Raw genomic sequence first — 24,835 nt, forward strand, 5'->3', positions numbered from 1 at the left:
AAGATGTTGATTTTTTTTGGTTTGTTTGTTTTACCGTCTTTAACCACAAACATATATTTCAGTCATTTTAGTTTTGTTTCCTTTACAATACATATTTGATAAATGAAAAATACGTTTTTTATGTTCGAGATGTTGATTTAAGTTTTTTGTTTGTTTATTTCACCTTCTTTAAGCACAAAAAACATGAAATTCAGCATATCCCCATTTCCAACTTTCACAGCGACGGCACCCGTCAGTCAAATTCGTCCCAAATCGACCACATTCCAATCAGGATGCTCCTTACATATTTTTTTTCCCCCGGACCGCCTACACCAATCGCGGTGGGGCTTTCATCCATAGCAGGGGGCGGGGTTATGTCCTTATTTGGCAGTCATGCCCTAATATGGCGCGGCCGCCGGGGGAGGAGGGAGGGGGAAGGTGGCGGCGGCTCTGCCTGCCTGTCACACTTTCCCCCCCGAGCTGAAGCTTCGGCTTCGGGAGTCCCGGACAGACCGTCGAAGCGGCGCTGCGGCACGGAAAGACAGCGAGGGTTCAGCACGGTTTACAAAAAAAAAAAAAAAAGACAAGAAAAATAGTAGTACCCAAGTTCCGAGTACCGCGCCGAAAACAAAAAGCCTTTTTCCTACGGAGGATCGTCCGACGGATCTTCATCTCTGAAATGCGGTCCGTCTCCAGCCGAGCTCTTCATCCCGGAGGTCGAGCCGATTTTTGACCGAGTGGGCTTTTTATTTTCTTCTTCTCCTCGCCTGGCTTCTACCGGAGGTCGCCCCCCCCCCCTACCCACCCACCCCTCCAACACGCGCCGTGGACTGACTTTTCCCCGAGAGGTCTGCCCCCTCCTCCTCCTCCTCCTCCTCCTCCTCCTCCTCCCACTCCTCCTCCGCAGAGCGGCGGTGTTTATGGATCCTTGCGCGGCGCGGAGCGGCTGGAGTTGCGTTCCGAGCTCCGGTTCCGTGATGAACCCCGGCGGCTGCCGTGAACTTTGAGCCACTGAAGACAAGATCCACGCGTGGCTCGATCGGACCTCGGGAGGAAGTGAGAAGATCGCTCTCGCCTTCCTCCTCTTCCTCCTCCTTCTCCTCGGGACGGATTTCTCCCCCCTCCGGCGGCTCAGTCTTGGCGGATAGCATGGCAATGGTAGTAAACCAGTGGCCAGAGAACATTTCCGCAGATCCGGGCTCTCAGCTCCAGATTTGCGGCCAGGAACCAGGAGGCGCGCCGGGGACGCCCAACGGTTCCACCCCGGGGAACGACACACTTTCCGGGGACAAGATCCCCAACGTGGACTGCATGGTGTGCGGGGACAAGTCGAGCGGGAAGCACTACGGCCAGTTCACCTGCGAGGGATGCAAGAGCTTCTTCAAGCGCTCGGTGAGGCGGAACCTCACCTACACATGTCGGGGCAACCGGGACTGTCCCATCGACCAGCACCACCGGAACCAGTGTCAGTACTGCCGGCTGAAGAAGTGCCTCAAAGTCGGCATGAGGAGGGAAGGTAAGGCTCCGGAGGGGGATCGGGAATCCACTGGGGCTTTTTTTTTCAGTCGTACGTAACGGGGTTTATCGAGCAGTTGGGAAAAAAAACATAACTTTGTGAAAAAGATTCTGTAAAAAAAAAAAAAGCAAAAAAAAAAGCCCAATTTTTTTTTTTTTATTTTTAAGGAAAGTTTCCGTGCGTAAAAGCCATGCGCTCCCACTCTGCGCATCGTTCCCACCTGCGGCGGGGCAACGCACGTTTCACTGAATTCCCCCCCCCCAACACACACACACACACACACACACACACACACACACACACACACACACACACACACACACACACACACACACACACACACACACACACACACACATCTTCATTGTACTTCTATTTAATCACGCCGTAAGAGTATGCCGCGACATTTGTCGTACTGTGTCGGATTACCGACGGGTCAGTTAGTGTCAAAGAGAAGGCGAGGAAGAGGAGAGAGGAAGAATCCCCCTCCGCACAGAAATTGTCAGCTGGAGATGCGTGTGCACGCTACCCAGCCGAACGCCGTGCGTCGGTTCGTGCGGGGGATCCCCACCTCCACCCCCACCCCGCACTGGGTCCATCCAGAGAATCGAGAGCCCCCCATTCCCCCCCTGGAGAGAAGAAGCTCCCTCCACACACACACACACACACACACACACAACAGACGGGCGGGAAAAAATATTTTTACTAATTTTTGAATTTAAAATTTGAAATTCGAAATTATCATGATTGATTATCATCAGGAGCTGAACTACAAATGTAGAGACAGTCATCCTGTGGAGTCCGGGACGCAGATCCCTCAAGGGTTACCGCACCTGATCGCCATCTCTCTCTCTTCCCGTGTGTGTGTGTGTGTGTTTAATACACCCGCGAGTCATACACACACCATGGCGGTCATTCTCCTCTCCGCGTCGATGAACGCGAGGAAATCGCCTGACCCACAGCTGCTTTATTTTGCTGCAAAATAGAAGAAAAAGAAAAAAAAAATCAATAAATAACTTTGAAATATTTAATGGATTCGGAGGGGAATATTCGAGCCCTTTCCTATGACGGTCTCCGCTGTCTGAAAAGGAAAAGCCCCCCCCCCCCTGTTTTATTCGCACACACACACACACACACATACACGCACACACAAACAAAAGAGTCTCCGCGCTCGTGTTATCGCGTGGAAATGAATTTGTTTCATCACTCGGGGCGTGATGAGATGAAATTATGATGCTGCGCGTCTGGAAAAACTCCACTCCGGGGCAATATGATGTCTCAATTTTTTATTAAAAATAAATCTGTATATTCGGATTTCTCTTACCCCCCCTCCCCATCGCCCGGTGGCTCCATTCATGAATATGAACCCTCTCATAAGATCCAAAAAACAATTTAAGGAAATGTCTTAAGACTCATTGTCTGCTGACTACCTGATATAAATCATGTTTTGCACTACTGGCTGGCTGGAGGTTTACATCGGCTGAGCTCATCTGGTGGTGCATTTGAGGTCAGCCGGATTAAATGGTGTCCTCAAATCCTCTTTGTCGACTTACTTCTGTTTATCATTTGTCTACTTAGGGCTGATTTTTTTTTTTTCTTTCATTTTTTTTGTAAAGACGAGTGCAAAATACGGCACGGAAGAGCAAAGAGAAAGAAAAAAAAGATGAATTATTAAAAATGTAAAAAAAAAAAATGGACACATATGAAAAGTAATCAGGTTAAAGATATGGGATTCATTTTCACATTTATTTTCAGCTTAAAAAAAAAACACAAGTTTGGGGTTTACCAAAAAAAAAAAAAAAAATTGTAAATTGGACACTGAACCCTCCTGTTTTTATTGTCAGAAACCAAAAAAAAAAAGCTGTTGTAGTTTCTGGGTAAATCCATGTCATGTTTCCTCTGAATAATTCAGCAGTTTCACATTGGGCTCCGTGTTTGTTTTCAGCCTGGTCGCAGGTGAAGCTCATGATTCAGTCTGCTCATTGGCTTATTCCAGATGCAAAAAGGTCAGGTGCTTTCCACAACTAGTCACCTTTTCTTTTCAAACCGATTCAAGCCCCGTCTCTTGGCTTAAAGCTGATCCTTTGTCTCGAGAAGTCAAAGGTGATTATATTTCCTTTCAACCGTCCAGATATTTTGTCTAAAAACTCCAGCCGGCTTTTTTTTCCCTTTTTTTTTTTTCATTTTTTTTTATTAATATCCCTAGAACTGCTGCGTGACTCCTCTCACAGCTATCTTCACATTTTACTGCCTGAGTGGACGCGATTAAAGTTTAAAAGCTGTGCCATATTTAGGAGATTTGCTATTTCTGGTTGGGTGTTTTTTTTTTTTTTTTTTTCATCCAAAGGGGAGCGTTTGACCTCCTTCAGCTGTGCGAAATAATATTTGACGGAGACGTGTTTTTGTATTTCCCGTTGTATCTGGCTGGCTTCCCACTCTCTGCAACATGACAGTTACACCCCTGCATGAGCCTTAAGTGGGAATCAAACCTTACAAGAAACAAAGATAGAAAAGAAAAGCAACCCGGGCAGCATTAGTATCATTGTCTGACGACGCAGCTCCACGCCTCAACTCGGGCTCGCCTCTCCGTCGGCGGAGTTTCTGGGCCGGGTGGGATGTCGGAAGGCGCAGAATTGTTCTGACAAGCGCTCCAAGTGGGTGAGCTTTCATTTTGAAAGACCCCACAAGGACACGATGGTGAGTCCGTGCAAAGAGGAGAGTCAACTGGGCCGATCAGTGCAAAGATGAAGTCAGAGTGTCACCCCGACCGTTGTGTATCACTGAGCACCATGCACACACACACACACACACACGGGTAGAGTGCACACACACACATACATACTCAACTGCATGGCTTGAAATAGAAAATTGGGGTTGCTCTGGATTTTTGCTTCAACTCCCACTCACGGGGGTTTTGCTTCACCTCTATCCATCCATTTTAGTTACCAGTTTACTTTTGCAAATTATTCAGATTATTTCTGATGATGTTTACGGGCGCTTTGTTCGGCTCGCTTTTATACAATGTTCTCTGAAATTTTTGAGACATTTGATCGCCACTGTTGACTTCTTGTGCATTTCTGAAAAGCATTTCTTTCTGATTTTTTCAAAAGATGCCTGGAACTCACAACAGAGTTTGAAGTGACCTCAATGCTCTAATATCCACAGCAGCAGCGAAGTGTGGCATCACTTATCCAGAAGCGTCTTATGTATTACAGTGTAATACACTGCTTTGCGGTGTATACACAATGTTACACTCAGAGGCGAAGTGGATGTTGAATTTGATGACAGTGCAGTCATGTTTTAGCCGTCCTTTCAAAGTCTAAGGTCCCGAATTGTCCAGCAAGTATGTGGTGCCGCTTGAATGACCTTTACTTCAACCGGCTTCAGAATGTGTTTTCTTTTCGGTAGAGTTTGCCGTATTTATAGTTTTACATGAATCCCTTATCCGCCGCTGAGACCCGATGAGGTGCAGTGGATCATCCAGCAGTTGTTTGTTGCACTACTCGGTAATACCCGAGTCCAACACGCACAGTGGGAAGTTGCCGCCGCCTCCTGTGACCCATATTGCACTCTGACAAAACAGCGGCGGCGAATATAGGTCAACCAAAACTAAAACATTAATAACAGACAGACTCCAGTCAAAGTCCGAGTGAGTGAAGTGGCCCGGGGCCCCTCCAGTGAGTAAATACCCCGCTGACAGTGTGTATTGACAAATCCATACTGGGCAGTGGGCTTGTAACAGCCTGCAATTTAACACCGAAAACACGGCGGCCTGGCCTCCTCCGGTTCTCAAATCCTCTACTTATCCCAGTCGTTTAGCCATTGACAAATTTGAATATTTAACCCCCTGTCAGGCGCAGTCTTTATCAGAGGCTTTGGAGAAAAAATGACCGCCATCGACACATCCCTCACCCCTGACACACCCACTCGCTTTCCAAAGTCTGACATAAACATCGCAGAAAGGCGTGTGTGTGTGTGTGTGTGTGTGTGTGTGTGTGACAAGATGAATCATGGTGGGTTTAATGTCACATCCACCGCTGCTGGTATTTTTTTGTTTTCCCTTTTTTTGCACAACAAAAAGTGAGTGCGATGTGACCTTCAAGTACTTGGAGTCAGTCAGTCATTGAGTCAGTCAGCCAGTTGGACTCTGGATTGTTTTGCTTGCGTCTTAAGTAGCTCGACCTGTTTTCGCGTGTCACCGGGGTCACTTGTAATGACGCCAAGACGCAGAATATGTCAGCCGCTGACAAGAACGTTTAACCCCGAGCATCTCCTTCAGCTCCACGGTTGGGGTTGAGGGGGGGGAGGGGGAATCCCCGGACCTCCGTATCCCGGTCATCTGGGTAAAGGTCCTGAGCCGGAAGTAAAACGAAAAACACGAGCGAACAGATCCCCTCGTTTCGGACGTTGACTGGCAACAAACGTTAAACACCTCTTAACTACACAACTGCAAATCTTTGAAGGGTAAGTTCTCCCGAACTAAAAACACAGCTGCCTCTCGGCCGGTAGGACGGCAGTGGGAAGTGGGGTGGGCGGTGTGAATATTGACTGAAGTGATGATTCTGTTTACTTCTGCTAGGGGGAGATGAGATTTGCTGAAGTTGGAAAGAGAAAAGCAGCGTTTTAGAAACGTGAAACAAGAGTCACGTGCACAGATGGTGATGATGTGAATAAGAAAACCATCAAGTTCGAGATGAAGTTGCTTTTCTAATTAATTCAGGAACTGCCTCATCAAAGTCTGAAAGACGGAGGCAACAGAGAAAACTATCTTCGGCTCCTCACGCAAAGCTGCCTCCTCCTTCTCCTCCCTCCACGTCTGTCTCTCTCTGTCTGTGTCACCGCTTTCCCCTCCTGCAACGCTGCCTCCGGTTTTTGTGTTTTCCCGTAATGTTGTTGCTCTCTCTCTCTTTTTCTCTCTCTCTCTCTGGTTTTTCAACACAACTGCTGCAGATGCTTCCCCCTCAGGACTCACTAGAGGTGGTTGGGGGCGGTGACAGGGGGTGAAAGGGGGTCATTTTTCACTTTTCTTCCTCTTTTTTGTTGAATTTTGTCATTTATAACCAGGCCAAATTTGAAGTCATTTTTGTCAGTTTACTGCGTTTTAAAAAAAAAAAGTAATATTTTACATTACATTACATTACTGTCATTTGGCAGATGCTTTTATAAGACCTTAAAACACTTTATAAACACTTTATAGCCTTTACTTTGACACTTCATATTGTATTCGTATTTCTTATTCTCCCTCCTTACTACTATTATGTATTACATTACATTACATTTGGCAGACGCTTTTATCCAAAGCGACTTACAATAGAGGACATAGGGACTGCAAATACACTTGCAAATACACTTGCAAATACACGATACACAGGAAATATACAGAACAGTAAGCTTGGGTTAGTGAGGGTTTTTTTTTTTTGGACAGAGACACACAAACATACACACACACACACACACACACACTGCATAGCCTAACTTGCTGCCATGTATGTATTATTGTTATGTTTTACTTGAAACTCTGGCACAATAATTTTCTTCAGGATAGATAAAGTTGTTCTTATTCTTATTCTTATTCTTATCCAAAGCGACTTACAAAATATATTTTGCAAGAAGAATGAAAAAAAACATCACATTTTTTTAAATGGTAATTTCTAAATTATTTTCAATTATTTCTCCACTGTGGATTTTCATTGAATTTAGCTCATTTAAAATCGTACAATAAATAACTTATCATTTAATGATGGAAATTAGGAACCAGGATGTCAAAAGGATTTTCCAGTAAAAATACAATATAACAGATTTATATTTATATGCAGTCCAGCCCATGAGGGCCTTCTTTTTTTCTCCTCTTCGATTTGTCCATAAACACCCACTACTGAGAATCCCACAGTAGCTCCTGGCACTTGAAAGCAGCGTTAAACGCTAGCAGGAGTTCTGTGCAGCAACAGATGAAGGAGGTGGAAAGAAGGCCAAGAGCTCCGGTTCGCTTTATTTACAAGTTGACAGTCAAATTTTCCAGCCCGCAATGCAGCTCACTTTAATTCAGCCGCTACTGGCTCAGGTTATTAAACTTTGTGCTTTAGCGCCGCAACACGAATGTCGCTAATAACTGGTGTAAAAACCAGGGTCCAGTCTTTATTATATTGTATTGTTAGGACATCTTCAGGAAATCAATGTGTTTTAACCTTGCTGGCTCCTCTCATCACATCCAACTCCATCTTCTGTTTATGTGTTTTTTCTCGGTATCTCTCTTTCTCACAGCGAACACATTAAGTCTGCGGGGCTTATTTTTGGAAATTCCATTTGACCTCATTTCTTTCGCTACAGACTAGCCCAGAGAGATCCCCCTTACCGCCGTCATCGCGAAACTCTGATCCGCAAATGGAAATAAAATTAGAAGGAATGTCGTGTCTAGAAGCAGAATATGTTTCTGTAGAGTAAATACAGGCAGGCGGTTTGTTCTCACGACACATTTCTTACGAGCGACCGTGAGCTGAACCGGGCGGTATTGGCACCTCGTATTCCTGTAGAGATAAAGATGAACAACAAGCTGTGCAATTAAAGCTTATAAAAACTTTTTATGACTTCATCTTTGGACAAAAAAACAAGAGTTTTTTCGTTGTTTTTCTTACCAAAGCGAGCGTCTTGTCTCCCCTCCCCTTTTTTGCCTGTCTTTATCTCTCGGTTTACACATTAGCTGGGGCTTCGCCCTGCTGCAGGTTAAAGATCAGGGCCAAAATAAATCCACGAGCGCCGCGGGGATATTATGGTATCACATCGCACACTATCCTTTGAGCTGGATCACACTCGCGTACGCGTATGTCATCGACCCAGACACACTCGCTGGCCACTTCACAAGATTCACCTACAGTGAGCTGTTCCGACGCCACAGAGTTCTTCTACTGAACTTTTGACTCCTCATAATCTTGCATAAGTCAGCACTGAATCGTCGGGATCCTGTAAAAGTCCACATACTTGTTTTTTTTTTTTTTTTTTCTATTAATACAAATATTCTTACAATTTTCTGGGAGAATATATAGAAAATTTTCCTTTTTTTTAAAAGAATAGTTTGCTCATTTTCAGGGGATTTCCTGACTGTTTTCACATGATTTCCTGTTGATTTCAGTTCAGTTGAGTTATCTAATTTCTCAACTAAAAATACTCTGGAAAAATCAAATAGAGTAAAAAAAAAAAAAAAAAAAATTTAAAAGAACCCTGAAAATTTGTAGGGAAAAAAAATCAGAATTGTGCAAGACATTGATCATAAGAAAGGACTGTTGCCCCCCCATAATTCAAGAAATTATGAAAAAATTACAACAGGATTTAAAAAAAAAAAATCAACTGTTTTTTTTTTTGGTTAATATCCTGCTAAATTTTGTTGATTTCATGTTGATTTTAGTTCAATTAATTATTTAATTATTGTAATTATTAATAAGACATTTCCTTAGAAATATCAAAAAGAGGAAATATTTGCAAAAAAATACCAGAGATGTGGAAGAAATTAAAAAAAAACAAAAAAAAAACAATAAGAGGAATCACTCTTAAAAAATGAAGAAATTACTAGATTATTATTTGAAAATCAGATAAAAAATGTCCCAAAACATGGAAAAAAAATACAGGAAAATGAAAACATAAAATCATAGAGGCAAAATTAGAAATATCCCTAAAAATGAATCTTATTGGAACACACCACTTCTGACTTTGCTCCTTTAAGGTGCTTTATATGACTTCTTATTAGAAAATGTACAGGGCTTATAAGTATGGCTCTGCACTAACTGAAGCATATAAAAAATACTCCTGGCAGCAGATGTAACTCCTGGCTTCTTTGACAACTATGCGTTCTGAAAGTTCCTATTTATGGCCTCAGATTTTTTTTTTTTTTTTTCAAATCTTGTAAATCTCTCCTGAACACACTCACACATGCGAGCGCGCTTGGCTGAGCGGCGGCGGCACTATATGATGTGGAATCACATCAGGCGGCACAGGTTCATGTGAGGTAACGCAGTTTATTTTTTGCTCTCTCTCTCTTTCTCTCTCCCTCTCCGGTTGAAGCTTTAGAAAACGGAAAAGCTACTTATTAAACGCAACTATTAGACTGAGCCAAATCCATAATGCGTCTGTGGTGCCCCAGCACCGCGACCTTTTAGTCCAAATGTTGATAGGCCTTAATTGTATTTAGCTGCTGTAATTCCACTAACAGTCTGACCTAGAGGCTAATCCAGGGCATCCAGGCAGCGAACCGTGCTCTCTGCCAGCTGCCATTTGCTGAAGTGGCATTTTGAATGTCGCAGCTGAAAGGCCTCGTGGTACCTCTGTTTCGGGGGCACTCGCTTCTCCCCGTCCTCATTCTATACTTCCCGCAACCCCGAGACACTAATTTTTTTTTTGTCCGGAGGGTTCCTTTGGAGAATTTTCCCAACACCCGAACGACGAAATAGAAAACCGCTCGTTTCTCCGCTCTCGTCGCGGGGCTATGGACGGTCACTCACGTTAAGCTAAGCCAGCGTGCACCAATTAAAACGCAGGAAGCAGATTATGGCACATACCCAAATCTGACTTTCCCCACCCCCTACCTTTACTCTCTGTCTTTGACCTCAGCTGCCATTTGTTTCTTATCCTCAGGCATCTGTTTACTCTCTCTCTCTCTCTCTCTCTCTCTCTCTTGCGCCATCTAAAATCATTTCTCTTGTTCTTCCCTCTTTGACGGCACGCCAGCCTCTTTCGGGGAGGTGGGGGTGTGATTTAAGTGGTTTAAAAAACTGAAAGTGTCCGGTTCCTTCGGCGCGAGGAGATCGACAGGGGTAGGAAATCTCCAGGGGGGAAAACCGCTCACCTACATCTCTCGTCGAGATGATTTCGAGTTTTGAGGCTCTCCCTTTAGTTTTTGTCATGTAAACTTTATGGTTAAGCAACAAGATTAACCATCCCGATTGGTGAAAGCGGCCCACGTACGTCTCTGTCGTTTAAAAATATGCTTTAATAAGCTGCGATTAGATTATCTTCGTTTTGGATGATTCGACGTCGATGGACCATTTTTTTTGCAGGATTGCCATTTTTCATTTTTGCATGTTTACATGTTTTGGAGTCGACACTCGCCCCGCTGTATTAAATCAATCCTCCCTCCCTCTCTTTCTCCTTCCCCCTCTCGTTTTCTTTCAAATGCCGGGCCCGTCAGAAGCCCGCAGGCGAGGAGGGGGAGCGGGGACCACAAGGGGTGCGATGTGACTCAGTCCGACATACTCAAGTGCCCTGCCTCTCAGCCACTGGTGAAGCCCACAATGAGGCTTTTGAAAAGTCAAGTGGATCAAGTAGATTTTGCCACCATCTGCAGGATTAACCACTAATCAATATGAGAGCAGATTAATAGCCGCAAATTCACAAATCAGAGGCGTGACAAGCAGCGAGGGCTCCGGTGGGTCACGGAATTTACGGAATGCTGCCGAATTGTGATGAGTTTGATAAGTGAGTTGCGGTGGAAGCCCGGCTTGTTGGACTTTTAGGTGAAATGAAACAGGCGGAGTGAGTGACAGTTTGAGGTCACGGACGGTCTTAACCGTTGGAATGACAGCGGAGGGCTCTGCTCGCCACGCGCCCGGGGAAAACCTCACCCCAGCTCCGGCTGGAATTACATATTCAGATTTTGTGGGAACGCCGCCCCCCCCCCCCCCCGATTTCTCCGTTTTATTTTTTCCCCCCGTTTGTGAAATCCAGCGAAGGACAAGACACGCGGTGGCTAATCCGACACCCCCTCGCTAAGACGAGAGCGGCTAGAGTTACAAGAAACGTCCCATTGTGCAACGCTGCCTTTGTGACAAGCAACACCTTCCCGGTCGAGGGCAGGCGAGACGGTGCTGTTTGCCAAAGGAGACCGCATTCTTTTCCGGGAACATTCGCAGTTCACAGGGAACGCTTGTGTTTGCGGTCGGCACCTTTTTGTGCAATGAGGTTTTTTTTTCTGCCCAGATTAAAAGGGATTAAAAGATATTTTCATACCTGGTATTGTGCATTTTTTTTCCAATATCTAAAAGTTGTTATACATGAATTTACCGTCTGAGGCCTGTTTACAGGTCATCGTCAGGTTAAATCACTGGGTTTTCGGGTTTTGTTTTAGATGTTTCTGTTCTTTTGCCACTTTGCAAGTCACTTGTTCTCTGGTAAGTTGGATTTGTTTGCGCAATATCGTGGATTAAGACCACCCTGTAGCCGTTAGTCACCTCTGAAAAATTAGAAAAACTTTACCTTATAAAACTAGAGATTATGGTAAACTGAAATTTTGGTTGGAAAAGTCAAGAGGAAATCACCAAAACATTTCTTGAGGAATTTTCCGAAAAAAAAAAATAAACCTTCGAAAACAAACAGGAACAGACTCGGTGATTTTTTTTTAAATGCTTATAAAATAAAATGATTTATTGAAAATATAAAAGACAGATTCTCCTGTGTAACTCCGAGCCTCTTTGGCGATACAGCAGATATATCCTGAAAAGCAAAATCAATTCTCCGGATGTCGCGATACATCTCCTCCAGCTCTCCCACAGCTCTGACCCCCGGCCGTTCGGACGTGCCGTGGTGTGTGTTCAATTGACACAGCTGCTGTGTTTGAGGTGACAGGTGATGCCGAGTTGAAAAGCATTTTCCAAACCCCTCCTTCGCCGCTTTTTTTCCTCCCCCCTTCTCTTCCCACTCTCCCCCTCCACCTGTCTCTTTATGTAAACCTCCAGCTCAGCCTATATCCCACCGTACTGAACACTAAACCTTCCTCACCATCAGTTTTTTCTCTCCTCCCTCGCTCCATTTATCACCCCTGCTCCCCCCCCATCTCCACCTTATCTTGCCATTTCACCCTTTTACCTCATTCTTCCCCCCCCTCACACGTGGCACCCTTTGCATTTTCATTGCCTTCAGCTCCACCCCGGCCCCCCTCGCTGTAACAGTAGATGGAGTCATTAGTCAGACAGTGGGGATGACTGAACAGGTGTTTTCCAAATAGGCCCTTTAAGCACTCGCCGCATCATCATTGCTCGTGCACATTAGCGTGTGTGTGATTTGGGAGCACGTGTTTATATAACTATATAGATATATGTGTGTGTGTGTATGTATACATATGTAAATATGCAGACACAAATAAGACACATACGTGAATGTGAGAATGCATGTGTTAATGACCGTGTGTGTGTGTTTGCGTGCGTTTGTGTGCGCGCGTGCGCACAAGCGTTTAGCCTCTATGTGCCCTTTTTGCCTCCAGCTGAGCCATTTGCCAGTAGTGGGGAGAGAGGTGTGTGTGTGTGTGTGGGGTGGACATGTTACCATAAGTATTCATGTGTGGTATGTGTATGCATATGTGGGTGCATAACACATGTAGGTGTGAAGAAGTGTTATATCTTTACCAGCTGCTGCTTGTCATTACTCATTGATGCACAACAGCAGAGCAGAGTGGCCTTGGCCTGGCAACTTTCCACTACGTCGATGAAAAGACGAGCGCTGACATATTTAGGAGCGGGGGGGAAATGTTCTTGTCTCTACACTTTTCGCACCTTTGACCCCATTCTCGGCGGGCCCCCGTGCCCGCCGTGGTTGACGTGCTCAATTTGACTCTTTCTATTCTGTCTTTGTCTCACCTTCGTTCGCTTTTCGGACACGCGGCGCCGAGGACATTTGAGATAAAAATGTATCTGGATTATAATAACCTAACGACAGACATGTATGGCCTGTTAGAGAGTTACCAGATTCCCTCGTAGGAGGACCTTTACATCAAGAAAAAGTAGACAGAAACAGTATAAAAATGTCCCGGTCTTAATAAAATACAGCTAAGCGGTGACCGTCAAATCCTATTCATTTTCTCTATAGTGATTTTCTTTATAAAACCATTAATACATAACCCTCCCAAGTCAGACTTTCCACCAGGTGACAGATTGTGGGACAATGGTATCTTATCCTGCAGAAGCCAAAAGTAATGAAACTTTTTAAAAACTTGCCTTCAATCTATAACTTCACTTGGTGTTCACCATTTTCCTCACTTTATAATAACTCGTGTTTTTCGACCACCAAGTAAAGTTGTGACATCGAATAGTGAAAATGCTAGTCTCGATGCCTTTTTGAAGCTCGACATACAAAAAAAAAAACCTACCCCCTTTAATGCATAAATGGTTTGACACAAAAAAGTACTTCATTACCCACAATCCCCGCAGCCGCACCTGTGATTGGATCACCGTTACCTTGCCTATGTGACAACGCCAGTGCGCGTTTTCCTACTAGCGCCATGCGTGGTTAAAAAACACATAAGTAAATTCATAAACAACGGCAAAGCCGTCTTTGAAATATTTATGTGCTCGGTACGACAAACCATTTCTTTCCGACGCGCCGACTTTGGTAAAGAGACCGAAAGAAAAGTGATTAACGAGAAAATGAAAACGCGTCCTTTCTCAATGGATTGGGTGATTTATTCTGTTGGCCTCATTGTTTTATGGCAATGTACGTCTTTCACCTAATTTTGATCTTGTGACAATTCACCTCTTCCTGCACACATGTGCACACAGACTAAAACCCGCACACTTATTTACTTTGTATAATGTGAATGTTTTACTAGCTAAGGCTGAAATTAATTCTTGAACCCGAGCAACCAAAACAGAAAGCGATGTTTACTGTTGAGTTAAAAAAAAATGTGTTTTTTTTTTTTTTTGTCCCTGAATAACCTCCACGTCTCTTTTTCAGCTGTTCAGAGAGGGCGTACGTCAAACTCCCAGAGCAGCCCGGGCCAGTACCTGACCAACGGCACCGACCCATACAACAGCCAGCCGTACCTGTCTGGCTTCATCTCCCTGCTGCTGCGTGCAGAACCTTACCCCACATCCCGGTACGGCGCCCAGTGCATGCAAGGAAATAACTTGATGGGCATCGAGAACATCTGCGAGCTGGCGGCCAGACTCTTGTTCAGTGCCGTGGAGTGGGCCAAGAACATCCCTTTCTTCCCTGACCTGCAGCTCATGGATCAGGTGAGGCTTTTAGCTCAAACTTAAGCACTAGGCCCAATGCAAAATCTAAAAAAAAAAAATATACAAAAAGGTAGTTTTGTGAAGACGTTGTGTAACGGTATCTGCGACATCACAAATAAACTGATCATATTTACCTACTTCACTGACAAACAAATCTGAATAGATTGTCAATGAGAATAAATTAAATAATCAGAAATTATTAAAAAAAAAAAAAAAAAAAAAAAATCCCAATTTCCAAATTTCAATCTATCCTCGGTCTTGATGTGCATTTGTTAGTCCCGACCTGTGATGATAGAAATGTCTGGTAATCGTGAAGCGGCGTGTTGATAGATGGGCGCCATCAGTGCTACTCATGTAGATTTACACCAGGTATAAAGTCTTGGCTCAGACCTATAAATATTTACATGCACCCTGGGCAGTCACAAATAAGCCTCGCTAGAGCTGCACCAAATCACCATATTGAAAATTCCCTTCAAAGATAGCTCATGTGAAACCGTATTATGGATTTTTGAATATCTAAAAGGATAAAATTTGAATGATCAGAACTTTTACTGTCTATACTCAGACACTGAAATGTTATTTCTCTTTTCTAGGAAAATAACTTCAAATAAAAACAAACTTGTAACTCAGTTTGAAATTTCTTAGAAATACATTAGATTTACATAAAGGTTAGATACAAGTTGACATTCATTAAGAAAATATTTAGATTAAAAAGGTTATTTTTTTGATAGTTTTCAAGGAATCATTTCACTTGAAATGACTTTCAAGTTAAAAAAAAAGTTTACTTAAAATGCACAAGAAACTACTGTGGTAAACAACATAGAAATGATCTGAAAGGCAGTAAGTTATCAGTTAAAATGAGCTAAATTACAGGAAATGCCTAAGTGTATTTTCAAATGGAGTAATCCTCCATACCTTAACATTCAACAATTTTGGACAATCCTCTGGTCTGTATGTGTTTCCTTCCTCCCACACTGAAATAACACGGCACTTGTGTGTGAACGAAGAATCGTGCCATTTGCAAGTAACGTGTCACCATGCGAGCAAATGAGAAATAAAGTAATTTGGAAAATATGTGCACTTCATGGCCGTTTACACTTCGCTGCCGAAAGCTCCCCGAATATTAAGGATAATCGTTCCTAATTTTCAAAAATGTATTTCCTTGTTTACACTCCGCTGCCGAAAGCTCCCCGAATATTAAGAATAATCATTCCTACCCTTCAAAAATGTATTTTCTTTTAACCCTTGTGTTGTCTTGCGGGTCAAAACTGACCCACTACCATGTTTAACTGTAGAAAAAACACCTTAACCTATTTTTTTCCAACTTGAAATTTTATGACTTTTCCTAAAGAGACCCCATAATTAGAAAAAGTGATACTTCCTTTTTGTTTACAATAGCTGCCGGACATTATCAGGCAATGTTTTAAGCCTCCTGTTTCTCTGTAAACATTCTTATGATGATGTTTTATCGTATCAAACTTGGACAAACTTGATAAATGAGGGCTTCGCTCTTATTTTCAATTCTTCCGCAACCTTAGGTGGCGCTGCTGCGCATGTCCTGGAGCGAGCTCTTCGTCCTAAACGCCGCCCAGTGCTCCATGCCTCTTCATGTGGCCCCTTTGCTGGCGGCGGCGGGCCTGCACGCCTCACCCATGTCAGCGGAACGCGTGGTGGCCTTCATGGACCACATCCGCGTGTTCCAGGAGCAGGTAGAGAAGCTGAAGGCCCTGCAGGTGGACACGGCCGAGTATTCCTGCCTCAAATCCATCGTGCTCTTCACGTCTGGTGAGTGTGAATGAGGCGAGTGTGCGCGCGACGTAGCCGTCGAGTCACAAGGGGAAACGCGTGACTGGGAAATTTCCAAAAACCAAAACGTTAAGGGAGAGATTTAACAGGAGGTTCGAGGAGGTGGACGTTTCATCTTATTTACATGTTCAATAGAACCGCGCTTGACTTATTTATCTAATTAAATTATAGGGTCAGGAAGCAGGTGTTGACTGGATGGTTAATACTGCAACATGAGGCAGTCGCCTCCTTTGTCTACAGAACATGCCAGCAACTCTCAGAGACAAATATGCACAACGGTTATTAATTTATGGCTTGTAAATTATTTAAAAGCGCTCACAGACCAACAGGTGAAGATCTCGACGGGCAATTTCTGTTTAAAAGCATCATTCACGTTTATGGTTTTAACCTACTGATTATATTACCGGTAACACATCGTATTTTGCACCCGTGCAACGCTAACTACTAGATTAGTGTAGCATTTAAGTAACCCATTAGGTCTTTGTTAACATTGTAAAACACATAGGGCTCATTCTGCATGACACCGCTCTCCGACTGACCGACTGAAAACTTTTTTGAATAATCTACTGCTTAAGAACTGGGACAAAGGAAGCCTTACATAAATGTAAATGTCACCTTAAGGTGACGGAGGCTGTTGGTTAATAAGTGTCAAACAGCTAGGGAACTAACTTTGAACAAGACTTTAGACTTAATGACACACCGGTGACTATTGCATATTTCCAGTGGCAGAAGAAGGTTCCACTATCAATAGATTGTTAAAACTTGGAATGATAAGTGTCCGAAATAGATCTTAGCTCTGAAGAACATTCCTTTACTTCAACTCGAGCAACGCTGACAGACATGTGAAGGTGACGTAAACTAAATTTAACCATTTATCTGTATTTATCCCGAAGGAAATGTTGTGCCAGAGTTACAAGAAAAATATAACAATAATAGGTAATAGTAGAAAACTGTATAAGCGGTAAAAAAAGAGAGAAAAAGAGAGAATAAGGAAATACAAGTAAATTTTAAAGTGTCTTAAGTAACAAGTGAAAACTATAAAGTGTCTTAAGTAACGAGTGAAAGATAAGAAGTGCACAAGAGAATGAAAAAATACTGTACATGTAGTTGTTATGAAATATTGCACAGAAACTGTAACCAGCTTTCTGAGGAGCTGCTCAAGCTGAAACAAACTCACCTGCTTTTATCCTTCTAATTATAATTTAATGTTTTTATCTGGGGGTCACCATTCAACTGACTCTCTGCTATGATCAATTCCCGCCGCAGATTGTCATATTTTTAAATGAGAAGGTGCAGCCATGTGTATCAGTACACTCTTTAGTCATTTAAGATTAAATATAAGCACAGGACTCAAAATGTAACTAACTCTTTCTTTCATGTGGAATCCACTGAAAAATACTCCATATATTGCAGAAGTTAAAATTACTTGTCGTAAGTTAAGTTTTGCAACGTAACCTTTGCATCAGTTTACAGCAATTGTTGCATTTTTATTTATGACAGTAGACAGAAAGGGCAGAGAGAAAAACGTAGTCCTGATCTTTAAATTGACACTTTGGCTATAAATTAACGACACAATATTGAGCGAACGACATCTATATGGGATTATCAAAACCGATTGAATTAGCAAATCATTATCAATACTTTGGCTTGATTTCAAATCGGTCACGTTTTTATTTTACGTGCATAATGTCCATAGTGCTTCACACAAAAAGACTGAAACGGCAGCAACAGAAATGAATGAATGAATGCAAAATCATTTTTGCAAATTTTGCAAGCAGGAAAACCACAAACCATATACAATGAAAATAAATCTCATAACAAGATTGTAAAATAAAAAAAGAAATCCCTGGTTAAAACATAAAAACTAAAGTCTCTGATATTCAGTTAATATCCAGATTCGAGACATGGCACTTGAACGTCATTTTAGAAAATACAGAGCGACAGTATAGGCAGTATAAGCCTCAAAATAATAAAAATAATTATTGCAATTATTGCACATCATATGCATGATTAATAAGCATTATTATTAACACTAATATAAGCACAATTTATAACAATGCTACTTAAATAATAGTACTGCGTAATAGTAATTACACATACAATAGTATTACTAATTATACAACAGAAATACAACAGAAATAATAATAATAATAATAATAATAGTTGACTATTTCCTGCCATTTGTCTCGGTGCATTACTAAGTAAATGCATTTGAAAAACAGTTTGTCTTCCAACAAAGCAGGGTTTTCAGCCTCTCGGCTCACGTTGTGTTTCCCCACTGGGCTACAGACAAGGATGAATCAAAATACAATGGTTTTTCACTGTGAGGCAACATGAGACAGACATTGTTTTCATACTGCTTACACACAAAGTCTGTTGAGGTTTATCCCAACAGTCACTGGGCTTCATTGCCAGCCAAAATACTGTCACATCTGGGATACTTCAACGAGAATGCCTTGTGACCCATGGGGGAAATGGGCGAAGACGAACACTGAGATGTCTGTTTCTTCTTTAAAGAAAAAAAAATGTAAAAAAAAAAAAATCGCTTCAAGACTTCCTCGTGCGGCGCATCACATTCACCGTCTTACCTCGCACCGCCGAGGAGCCAGCACGTCCCTCTTTTCCATGCCCTCATCAACGATCTCTCTTCATCCCATCTATTATTGAAACCAGTCATCCACCCCTCCTCCCCAAATCCAACCTCGAGCCCAGCCGAGGCCCCGGGACCCCTGCCCCCACCACGGGAGTTGAATTATGTATGGTGAGTTTCAGTGAGACAGAGGATTGGCCACAGCCCCGGCAGTGACCTACATAACCCCTGTAGCCCAGAGCATCTCATGTGACTTCCCTGTACACGGGCAGACGTACCCACACATCACAAATATACAGACCGCGAACCCCCCCCCCCAAAAAAAAAAAAGACAATACATCTGCCCAACAAAGAGGCTCCATTGTAACGGAGACAGACGTGCTCGAAACCAGACCGACCCATTAATAAACCTGACTCTCGCAGACCTGGTTAGATGAGCTAACAAGCTCAGACAAACACCAATCGTCCCTCACCTCCCTCCGAGTCCCCTCCCTCCGATTCGCCTGCGAAGCCCAGTCCCATCAAGCCACATCAGGGAGCGGGCATCTCAGTCCTGCCACCCTGATCCCTCACCCCCACTGACCCGGTGTGTGCCCAAGGATCAGACAAAAGAACACAGCGCTTGGCGTGGAAGGGCGCCCACAGAGCTGTCGCTTCGGCACGCGAAGTAGTTTCAGTCGCGCAGACAGCTTTGATAATCCCAACCGGGGAATGACCGCCTTGTCACGCAGGACCCCAAAATGGCGTCGGCACACGGGAAGGAAAAGAAAAAAAAAGGTCCAGCTGTCCCACTGAACGGCGGAGAATACGGCTGTAGCGGGAGCGGTCGTTGAACTCGAGCGGTGAGAATAGCGGCCGTGTTGGGGCGGGGGGTGGGGGGGTTGACACACTTGATTAAAATAATCGGTAAATGAAATTTTTTTTGTCGCACGCATCCGGGGGCCCGGGCGCCCAGATCAAAGTGTGGGACGACAAAGGCGGCCAGCGATGCAAGGTGACAGGTTAAAACCGACGGGGCCGACGCTTTCGGGACTAAAAAGAATGCTTGAGAAGAAATTGCCCTCATCAAAAACCAGCCTTCCAAATGAAGGTTCATCCAGGGGACAGCCGCTCACTACTTACACGACATGGCGGAGTACAGTAAAATGTTTCTTTGTTTAGAGTTCACACATCTCTGACCTCCTTCACTAAATCCCCTGTGCTCCCCCCCCCCCCCCTCCCCCGTGCGCGCAGGGGGTGCGAAAAGTATGGTGCACAGTGTTACTCGGTTGTGCGAGACCCTTGCCAAGGCGGGGGCCAGAGGGAGGGGAGGTGTGAGGAGGTGGAAGGCAGAACATGACCTCCAGCTGAGGGAAAGGGAACACTGAACTCTGCTGTGAACACAGACCACAGGGGTGTGGTAGATACATATATCTGGGGTGACAACCTCCATTACCTCAAGTTTGAGTCAGATTTCTCTGATTAAACCTGCATTAACGGATATTTTTGGCCTCTCGGGAGCCGCCGAAACGCGCCGACGTGCGTATTTACATATAATACATGACCTTTTTGTCTGACGCGACCTAGCCGGAGGGCAAATAATTGCTTATTTACACAATATAATCATTCATTTTTGTTCATGTTTCTCAACCTGCTGAATTTCACTCCCAATATTTACTCTAAATTTGGTCTGTCTTTTTGCTACTAACCGCTCCCCTGTGCGAAGGCGCCGTGGATTCGTCTTTTGTTTAACAGCCAAACAAAGAGCTGAATGTCACCACAAACCGTCATCGAGAAGCTTCGGTGTTCAGTATTAAAATCGAATGCGTTATTATCGTTTAAACTATACAAGATACGATTTACCGCCCCTTCGAGGTTGGAAAGCAGGCCTTCTTGTTTGGGCTCGGCAATTTTGACATCGATACGAAATTACAGGATCGGATCGCGTGTGCAAAATAACATTAAATTAACTAAAAGTTCATTTTATTTACTATTTTGAGTACAAGTTATTTGAAACATCTGACATCTGACAAACATCCTCTACATTAGTATTTACTACAATTCAATATAATCTATTTTTATATATGTTTTTTTTAATACATATTTATTTTTTATACATGTATTTTTATATATTTATTTTTAAATGTCTTTCATTATTCATTATTCAGGCTGATACATTTCCCAGGAAAAACTCATCAACAAAAATAACAGTAAATGAAGGTTTTTGGTACGCATAAAGATGATAAAATATTCACTAATTAATCTGTAAAACTCCTTTACTTTTTCAACCACATTCTGTTTTATCCCATCAGATAAGTGAGATGAACTTGTGTGGAATCCTCCTCCGACTTCCCCCCGCGATTATAATTTATTCTTTCATTGTCGGTATCGCTTAACTTGGTTTAATCTAGATCGGCCACCAGTCGGTCAGACGGCCACACAACAAGACATCTAACTAGTCACTCTTCTTGAACTTTCTTGTCGAGCGGCGGGAGCGCAAACCTCGGCGGCATCGAGCCGCCCCTCTAATTACGGGTGATTTAGTTTGTGCCGATTCCGTTGATAGTGAATTTTGACTCCGTGGTGTCTAAACCAAACTCCTTTCGTAATGTATATCCATCATAAACGCTAAATCGTCAACAAGCTTGTGTTTTGCTTCCGATACATCGGGTCGGTCGTAGAGATAAGCTTTGGTTCTGACGCCTCGCGGACCCCCGCTGAAGCTCGGCGTGAATGATTTATTGACCGTTAATGGAGCAGTTAATGACCGATTTTTATCCCCTCTTTCCAGACGCCTCAGAAAGATAAAGTTTAATCACTTCAGAATAAAATTGCCATCTCTCATGCAAAGTGGTTATTTGTGCCTCCTCCGAGGAGTCTCTCCCATTCTGACTGATCGAAATTTGCCAAAAAAACGATTCTCCGCTCCATATGGAGCTCCTACGCCGAATCTCTACATAGTCACGGCCAATGAATTCTAGTTTATGGTCATGTTAGACTGAGCTCTGCTGGCTGTTTTTTCCAAATTGCTCCACTTTGTGCGGCAGACAGTCACGGGCAGCAGCAGCGGCATTATATCTTCCACTGGAATTTAGCACCAAAAGACGAGGATATCTTCTCGGTGTAGTGTTTCGTCCGGCTCAACTAAACAGTCTGTCGCAAATCACCATCCCCCGATCTGACTGGGATCTCCAAAAAAAAAAAAGGGGCAAATGCAGTCTGAACCCAGCAATCTTACAGCTGACAGACAGGTCAGTCTCCAGACGCTCAGTCACAGACTGAAGACGTGCCCCTGTATTCTATTACTGAAAGTGGTTTGGAAGCAATTACGGAGTTTAAAGAAAACCCGCAGGGTCTTCGGTTTGCTCGGAGTCACTGTCAATGAAAGCAAACGACATAACGCGGTTCTTTAAATATTGTTCTTTCAAAAGCTCTGTAAATGTTACAAAATGGATCATTAAATAACAGACCTCGGAGTGTTTGATATCGACGCTTTTGTCAGATCTACCACCCTAACCATCGTGAATAAACTGTTCACCTCTCCGGTCTAGATGCAATGGGGCTGTCGGATGTCGCCCACGTGGAGAGCATCCAAGAAAAATCCCAGTGCGCCCTGGAGGAGTACGTCAGGAACCAGTACCCCAGCCAGCCCAACCGCTTCGGACGCCTCCTCCTCCGCCTGCCCTCGCTTCGCATCGTCTCCTCTCCGGTGATCGAGCAGCTGTTTTTCGTCCGCCTAGTGGGCAAGACTCCCATCGAGACACTTCTACGCGACATGTTGCTGTCGGGCTCCAGCTACAACTGGCCCTACATGCCCGCCGTGCAGCGAGAGCGACCCATCTCCCTCCACTACAATGAAAACGGGCCCTGAGCGAAACGCTCGAAGGAGAGGCGGCGGATTAGACGCGCAGGCTAAACGCCCGAAACGCCCGTCTGTCCATCCCTCCTTCCCCTTTTTTTTTTGCTCTCCCTCACCATTCCACTCATGATCCAAGTCTGACGGCGCAATTCGTCATCACCTGGTCCCACAAGCCAGCCAAACACTCATCGCGGTCAACTCAGACGCCCGACGGCCCGACGCGGTCCCCCTCGGCTCGCGCTCGTTCGGCCCGCAAACGCGGCACGAGACGGACGGCTATGGGCGAGAAGGGGGGGGGGGGGGGGGGTTTACCGCACGGTTCACCAGCAGGTCTGTTGGACTCACTTTCAGACGTCGATTCGCAAGCGAGGGGCGGCGAAAACATTTCCATCCTTACCGTTGGTGCTACACCTACATCCGCAGAGGCTGCGTACGAGCGTCCAAGTACGATGACACTGAGCAAGGGCTTTGCCAATCAGACTCGACGTCCCCGGAGCGCGAGGCCCTATGTATATTTTTTCCAATTTTTTGAAAACCGAAAGCCATTAAAAAGGACAAATGCCAAAATGTCTTGGACTATTGCAGAGGACATGTTTTATTGTGTGTGTTTGTATTAGCACTGTTTATATGGAGAGATACTCATGATTGTGTCCATATGTACAGTATATCATTGATTCATAGGCACCTATAGCATATTAGAGTTCAATGGGAAAAGCTCAGGTTCAAAAGGTGGGTTGGCAGACTGACGGACAGACATGGCAATACCAATACAACGGAAAGACACGTCCCGCTAAATTGAAACTTGTCAGCAGCCTGTGCCAAAGCTTAGAAAAATGCATATTGTTTGGAATATATTTTGTTGTAGTGTCTGTGATTCGAATCGTATGTTCTATTTGTCTTTAATTTGACTTTACCTGTGTTTGGCTCCCATTGAAGAGAAGGAGGAAAATGAAATACAAATAAAAGCTTGGGCACTTGTGTTGTAAAGTCGGCAGGACCTACACTCGTTCACTCCTGTAAACTGATGGTTCTTACTGCAAATTTCCTTTTTTAGTTTACTTTGTCGTTCAGAAGGCAGACACGAAACAGGAGTGACGCACCTCATCGCAAGGTTTGTTTTTTTTTTTTAACAATTGTCAAGAATGGACCTTTTGGACTTACTTGGGGTGAGGGGTGGGGGGCGGGAATATTTTACAAAAACTAGCTGTACTTGCCTTAGAACAAAGATTTTGTCACTGAACATTTATCTTATGACTGTGCCATAATCTCTCTTTACCTGTTATAACAGGTTATTATGTTAGAAAAAAAAGGAAATGACCTCACATGAAGTGTCGACGGTTAATTGTGGATATCAAGAGGTGGAAAAAGACGGACACAAGGGAGTGATTTTTAATGCGTCAATAAACAATATCAAGAGCTGTCATTTTTTTGGACCTCATGTGAGTTCTTTTCCCACTTCCTGATGATTTTGTCATGTAGGGAAACCCCCTCAACTCATGTCATTGGATAATTGTACTGATACCGTAGAGAAATGTATCACTAACCTCTGAAACCTCAGTCTATGTTACAATATTTTCCCACTTGGACTTATGACTGTGACTTAGCTTAGAACTATTTTAAGTTGTCTTTTTTTTTTTTTTCTCACCTCCTTCCCTTTGGTGGAAGTTTGTTTGATATGGCAACCAGTCACATCTCCAACATGGCACTGTGGTGTTAAAATCCACTATTAGAATTGGAAAAGCCATCCCGGACTTTGAAAAGCTGTCTGTCGACACATTAATTGGCAGAAAGTGTCAGTGTTTGTTTTTTTTTTTTTTTTTTTTTTTTTTATCCCCTCTACCTTTGTTTGGAAATATGGACTATCCATTTATTAAAATAAAATTCTGTTGTTCCACAGATTGTTTTCTGTTCTTTGACTGTCAGATGATTAGAAATGAAGGGGATTTTACTCAAAGTTCAATACTCATTACAATGAGCACAACTCAGCCTGGAGGAGATTTTCTGGTGGAGCTTTTTAAAGTTTGATGATGTTATCAGGGTTATCTCAGCTTGCTTATGAGAATCAAACCTCAAGCGATGTGTCCTCAAATTGCCTTGGTGTCTCGGATGTACCAAAT

At 43.6% G+C, this 24,835-nt stretch overlaps 1 protein-coding gene across 1 annotated transcript; it reads left to right on the forward strand.

Annotated features, from left to right (window-relative positions):
• The first annotated feature begins 472 nt into the window (after nt 1-472).
• nr2f5 (nuclear receptor subfamily 2, group F, member 5) lies at nt 473-24,614 on the forward strand. Its single transcript, XM_086153544.1, has 4 exons — nt 473-1,495; nt 14,204-14,484; nt 16,023-16,269; nt 22,411-24,614. Exons 1-4 carry the CDS (start codon nt 1,129-1,131, stop codon nt 22,728-22,730), a joined length of 1,215 nt encoding a protein of 404 aa, XP_086009670.1. The 5' UTR covers nt 473-1,128; the 3' UTR covers nt 22,731-24,614.
• The last annotated feature ends 221 nt before the right edge of the window (nt 24,615-24,835 follow it).

This window comes from Fistularia commersonii, chromosome 10 (genome assembly GCF_037954325.1).
Source record: "Fistularia commersonii isolate RoL2024-O1a breed Wild chromosome 10, RoL_Fcom_v1.0, whole genome shotgun sequence".
NCBI classification, from domain to species: Eukaryota; Metazoa; Chordata; class Actinopteri; order Syngnathiformes; family Fistulariidae; genus Fistularia; species Fistularia commersonii.